General features: G+C 51.3%; 1 protein-coding gene across 4 annotated transcripts in view; it reads right to left on the bottom strand.

The window, feature by feature from the left end:
* The window catches only part of CRACR2A (calcium release activated channel regulator 2A), a 143,900-nt gene continuing 137,638 nt past the window's right edge, over positions 1 to 6,262 (bottom strand). For all 4 annotated transcript variants that reach the window (XM_015563748.1, XM_015563749.1, XM_015563750.1 and 1 more), the window contains 3 exons: positions 4,999 to 5,100; positions 2,684 to 2,760; positions 1 to 956 (listed from right to left, as the gene is read on the bottom strand). In XM_015563748.1, coding sequence (XP_015419234.1) covers positions 872 to 956; positions 2,684 to 2,760; positions 4,999 to 5,100 — 264 coding nt within the window. In that variant the 3' untranslated portion in view covers positions 1 to 871. The remainder of the gene's footprint in view (positions 957 to 2,683; positions 2,761 to 4,998; positions 5,101 to 6,262) is intronic.

Genomic DNA, 6,262 nt, shown 5'->3' with positions numbered 1-6,262 from the left:
GGCTTTACATAGCTATAGTTTATTTATACCCTCCAGAAATGGTCGCTCTGTTTAGCAGCAGACGGTTTTTTCCCCCCTGGTTTTCTTTTCATCTCTGAAAGTGAAGCAGGAAGTAAGCCCACTCCCTAACCACAGGCACACATTTATCACCCCCGCCCACCTGGGAGTCCTGGCTGTGGGTGGGCGGTGAAGAGAAAGGCTGGGGTTCTTATAAGGCACTGTTTCTGAGAACCCGTGGGGCAAATACCATGGGCCAGTGGCTGCTGAGAGAGGCTGGGCCCTGAAGCCTGGGGTGGAGGATGTGGGGTGGGGAATAGGATGCGGGTGCCCAGGTTTGCTCCCCTGAACACCACACAGGCACCTTGAGGTCCATGAAGCATATGCCAAGAGTATCCCATTGGCATCCAGAGAACAGGAGCCAAAGCCAGGCCAGCCACCCTGGCATTCATTGCCCAGGTGCTGTATCTGTGGCCTGCAGGAAGCAGCAAGTCGGCCCTGCACAGTTACCATGGCAACTGCATTGCTGAGGCTCTTAAAGGGAAGGGGGTTGGGGGCGAAGGGAGGTGGAGAAGGCACGTGGTGGCTTCTCTGGGAAAGCCCATCTGTTTCTTTCCCCAGAAAGCCAAGCTGGAGGTGGGGGGAGGGAGGGAAAGGAATGGGCATCTGGGATCTAGAGAAAGAAGGAAGAGGAAAGACTCTAAGGTCCTCCAAGAGCAGCTCTCCTGAGTGGAGGTGCTCCCCTTTCTTGACAAGTCCCTGTCAAGGACAGAGGTCTGGGCCGGCCTTGGTGGGAGCACCTGTGCCGAGCCACGTGCAGCGCTCAGGTGGGCCCTGTGAGCCAGGCCTGGGGGAGAGGCGGAGGTGGTGCCTTTCAGCCACAGCAGGACTTTTTCTTGGCAGGGCGGGCAACCTGGATGGTGTCCTCCCTCACTGTGTCTTCTTGCTCCTTGAGGATCCTGGAGGAGGGAAGGACTAGCATCACTAGTGGGTAGCTGCTGGCCCTTGGGTTACAGACCCTCTGGGTAATACTGAGGGGCTGCAACCTCACCAGAGCATCAGAGAGAGTATTCCAAGTCTCCCCCTGTGGACTACAGGCACATGAGTATAATGTGTAAAGCCAGAGTTCAGTCAATAGTGAGCCTTCCCACCGCCTCCAGGAAGCCTCCCCTGACCGTCCAGGTGGTGTAGTGTGAGGATAGCACTCTGACCCTTCTGTTCAAACCCCATTGCTCCCTCAGCACTGAAGGAGCTGCTGAGAGCAGAGACTACCATTTGTCTCTTCATTTCTGCAGCCCATCACAGTACCCGGAACATATAGAGGCTCAGAAAATATATTTCTTAGTTATTAACTCTATGGAAGGGCTGTCCCATGTGGCCACAACTCCAGATTAAATGTGGGAAAGGAAGGATTAAAAACAGTGTTAAGAATCTTATCCCTCTTTATACTGTCAAAGTGCTTTCACCTTCAGCACCTGTTTTGATTCTCACAACAACCTGGGAGTGGGCAGGGAAGGTATGATTGATGTGCCTACATTAGGGGCAAAGCTCAGAGGCAGAGTGACTTGCTCTGAGAATCAGTGCAGAGAAAAGCCTAAAACGTTCCCCACGGTCTTCCATCACTCTACAACCTCGCCAGTGCATAGAACTTGTGCTGGGCTCTTAATTACTCACCTAAAATGTTTTTAGATGCCCCAGAATGAATGCTGAGCACAAATGAGTAATATTAGATATTTGTTAGCTGGTGCATGGATGGAATGAAATAAATGCCTGAATAGATGAAGGAATGAATGTTCAAGTATGGAAAATAGGGCCCTGTGTGTTGTGGCGTTTTCTTAATTGTGATGTAGGCAGAGGTTTATGGAAGTGTCTTTCCATGGGACCAGCCCTTGGAATGCCATCACCTTGGTTGCCTCTGGTCTCCCATCACAGCCCTTCCCTCCTGGGCTCCCCCTCTTCCCCCCCCTCCCTAGGAGTCCTAACCCTGCCTTGATCCCAGCTGGCTGGCAACTAATCCCTGCTAAGACTTGAGCCAGGGTTGTGGGACCTAAGATATGACCTTTCCCATGATCATTTGCATTTAAAAAGAGGCCACAGACAACAGTGTGGTGATGGGGGTGGGAGGGGGGAGCTAGGGGGGTGGCCAAAAGGGGTATGCAAATGGGGGACATCTATAATAGTGTTAGCAATAAAACTAGAATTCCTGGGGAAAGGCAGCCTTTAAGAGAGAAGATTGCAGACCCAGTGACAGGCAGGGAGGCTTCCTTCTTGGCTTTTTTTTTTGTGTGTTTCAGAGGCTGCCCTTGACCCCTGGAATCACACACAAAGGCCCAGGCCACCAGCCCATTTACCCAGAGGCTCAGGCACACAGAAAACAGACCAGAGGTCTGTGGGAGGTGGGGGATGATGGTGAATGCAGTGAGCTTGGGGGTGGGAAGTGGGGCGGGGTAGTGAATGCAGTGAGGTTGAGAGTAGGGGTGTGTGGGAGTGGTGGTGAGTGAGATGAGGCTGCAGGTGGGGAGTGTGGTGGTGGGGAGTGCAGTGAGTTCTGGGATAGGAGGTGGGGTTGGTGAATGCAGTGAGGTTGCAGGTGGGGGCGTGGGTGGTGGTGGTGAATGCAGTGATCCCTGTCAGACCCGCAAAGCAGTCACATCATCCCATCCCATCGGCTGGAGCTGTCCTCTACCTGGCCAAATGGAGCAGGGACTCTTTGGTGTTGTGACCAGAATAGGCACTGCATTCATAGAAGATCAGATTGTTCTCCTAGAATCATAAAACAGAGGGGATAAAAGGAGGGGAGCTGGAGGGACCTTTGGGGTAGGGGAGAGCACCCTGTCTGCATCTACCAACACCCCTGCTTCTTCTCCAAGTCCCCTTTAATTCCTCCACCCCTCGCCATTCTCTAAGAGGTTGATTTCTGTCTTCTCAGGCAAGTTCTGTAACCATTTCCCAGGTGAGCTGTAACAACTGTGAAGCAACAAAACCATAAGCTGCCTTAGTACTTCACACTCCCTCTAATTACTCTCTGGTAAAGCCTGTACTCATTTCCTTTTCACACCAGCCTGTGATGCAGACAGGCAAAGACTCAGAGGCCAGGATGGGCAACATTCTTCCCACTTCATGGGCAGGAAGACTGAGGCTAGAGAAGGTATAAGTGGCCTGCCTGTTCCAGCCTTGTCTTTAGTTAATGGCAGGGCTCCCAGCAGCATACCTTTCTCAAGACACAGGCATGCCATGGCCTAGGGGCAGATGTCACTGAGGGCTCCCATAGGAATTCTCCTTCACACAGTTAATTAGCACTCCAGCGTGGCTGTCAGCCCTGGTGCATGGACAGCTGTCCATCCCTTCACCAGGCAGAGGCTGGGCTGCACACACAGCACAGTAGGTCCTTGGCCAAGGCTCATCATTTTCTATTTATCACTCCCATTTATAGCTGTCCTGCTTCCTCATGACAGTGCTAATGGCACTGAGCCCTAGAGGCTGATGTCCTGTGGGGATGTAGGCAGTTGAGTGAGGACACTTCTTTTGTGGCTGCAGATCAAGAGGCTCTGCAAATGCTTGTTTCCAATTCAGCTTTCCTGCTGCACACCCCTCGGACCCAGCTCTGTCCTCCACCCTCTTCACCCCTGTCCCTCCCACCTCAGTCAGACCCTGACTCCTAGCCAGTCTGTGAAGAACGAAGGTTTCATGGGGAGGGGGGGATGTGCACAGGGCCTGAAATTGGAAGACACAGTTTATCTTCCAGCCTCAAGTACAGACCCCACCACTGAGAACCTGTGTGATACTTTGAATAAATCACTTAATTTCTCTGAGCCTGTTTTTGTTTCACTGACAAAAAAAAAAAAAAAAAGAAATGAAAGAAAGAAAAAGAAAACTGGATGATAAAAATATAGGTCTTGCAGTTCCTTAATCAAAATCCTTGGATCCAGTTGTATTTTAGAATCCAGAAATTTTGAGTTTCAGAAAGATAATGCATATACACACGATATCAAATAGTACCCTCAGTGGGTCTGGACAGCATCCTGTAACCAAGCATATTAATATTTCTTCAGTGAAACATTTGAATATTCATTCAGAGTGTGGCACACAGAGACCATAAATAGCTGCATGTCAGTTCTGGTCAGATTCTTCTGCCAGATGAAGTCAAAACCGCTTTTTTCCGCTCTTTGTTTTCAAAGCTTTTTGGATTTTGGAATTGAGGATGAGGGCCTGTGGATGTAGCTGCTTGGTGACCCTCCATAGGAACACCTACCGGGCCCTTCTTCCTCCTTTTTCCTTGGATCTTACCATCTGTGCCCATTTTCCCAGCCTCTGAGCCACGAGCCTCTGTTTAGAGGCCTCTGTTCACACTAAAATGATGAATCCTTGGCCGAATAGCTCTCCCATCTTTCCGGACACATGGTGCCCCGAAAACTATGCTGAGGGCTGGAGCAGCCCAGGGAGAGCACGGCGTGTTTTGCTGCCTGATTTCCGTCCAACCTTGTTGATTCTGGGCCTGGGCAAGCAGGTCGCTGCTTGTTTGACGGCAGGACATCCAGTGTGTGCCCTGCATTTGTCTCGAGTTCACAGCTTTGAGGCTCAATCTGACAGACAGGATGCACTCTCCACAGAGCTGTCCAAAGAAGGACCAGCCTTGCCCTGAGTGAGTGTTCCATCCCGGGAGGCGGTCAAGTGGAAACACAGATGATAGGATTCGAGCATCAGTTAGGGACTAAAATAACCAACTTCTCACTATCTAAGAATTTCTAATTCTGACTTCTGAGGAAAAGAATTTGGGAAAATTCCCCACACCTTAGTCATTTCTGGCCAACTCCCACTTACAATCTGAGGCTCCCATGGAAAGTTCCACATGCACAGGAGCTGGACGCCTATCTTGCCCACTCGCTTCCTTCCCAGCGGGCTTCCAGGGAAGGTTCCCCCCCCCCCCCCAAGGCTCTGGGGCACATGCCCAACTGCCTTGGGTGCCACCCGGTCCATAGAGATGGGAATGCCTGCTCTTACCTTGGCCAGCTGTTCTCCAAGGCCCCGGGGAACTTCCCGCTCTTTCTCATTGTCAATTTTATTGCCCAGCAGAAGTACAGGGACACGGTCCCCCACAGCTTCCTGCGGAACAGATATCCCCACTCAGAGAAGCATCCACAGGCAGAACCAGGGGGCAGGCTTGGAATGCTGCATGGAAAGACACATCCGGCTGCGAATTCCCTCCTGCTGCAATAGGCCAGGTGACAACAGAGGCATCCTGACAGTTGAGACCCACCTTCTGTAGCAGCCTCTGTTTACAAGGCTTCTGCCAGGTGCCCGAGGCCCACCTCTGGGTGCCTCTGGGTGCCCCCAGTCCCTGTCAGTGCAGTGACCTCTGCCTCGCCACTCTCCTTGGATGCTGGACAGAACATGCAGACCCCCTGGATGTGCTGGGAGTGTGTATCAGGATGAGGGCACATTTGAACTATGTGTCCTTCTCTAGGGCTCACAGCCCCGAGGCCATTCCTACATGACCAGACTTAGTCTTAACAAGAACGAACCAAAGGAATTAATGCAATGTGGTTTGGGGCTGTTGTAGGGGTTGCTGGGTTAGAAGTGGCATCTCCAGGCATTTCATATTGGGCACATAAGCTCTCTGAGGGTTGGGTCCAAATCTGATTCATGCTATTGGGTCCACGGTGCCAGGAAAATGACTGTTGTGTGCCTCATGGAGGTCACCATGTGGGCCTGCAGAGCCTTGTCATTGGGTACTCTGGGTCTGAAGGAAGCCCTGCGTGGGAAGAACTGTGTGGCCATAGCAACTGCACCTCTTGGTCCAGAAGTGACAGGATTATTCAAGGGGTTGTGGACGAAAGGGGCCACACGCTGACCTGACAAGCTCAGGGAAGGCCTGTGTGGCAGCCTAGCAGACTCAGAGACCTAAAATAACCACAAAGGATGGTCTGAAATTAAACCTTAACTAAAAGCAGTGATGGTGGGCAGTTATGTCCTAGGCCAGTATCTTCACTGACAAGATCAACTTTGATCCTTACTGAGCCCATTTGCCTTTTTGCCTCTAAGATAACACACCCTTTGAAATGTCTGGGTCACTTGGAACTTCCCTTTTTCTGGAGCCCCTGGGGCACAACCAAATGTGCTGGGCGCCAGGGCAGATACTACAAATTCCTTCATTATCATGTTAATTGATCCTGCACCCACCTAGGTATGTGTCCATCATTTTACTTTTATCCTATCCTAGAGGTTTCCCCCGCTTCGCTAATCCCACCTCCTTAAATCTGTCAGA

This window comes from Myotis davidii, unplaced genomic scaffold (genome assembly GCF_000327345.1).
Source record: "Myotis davidii unplaced genomic scaffold, ASM32734v1 scaffold1219, whole genome shotgun sequence".
Taxonomy (NCBI): Eukaryota; Metazoa; Chordata; class Mammalia; order Chiroptera; family Vespertilionidae; genus Myotis; species Myotis davidii.
Note: the sequence above shows the minus strand (reverse complement) of the source record. Positions and strands in the feature narration are given on the sequence as shown.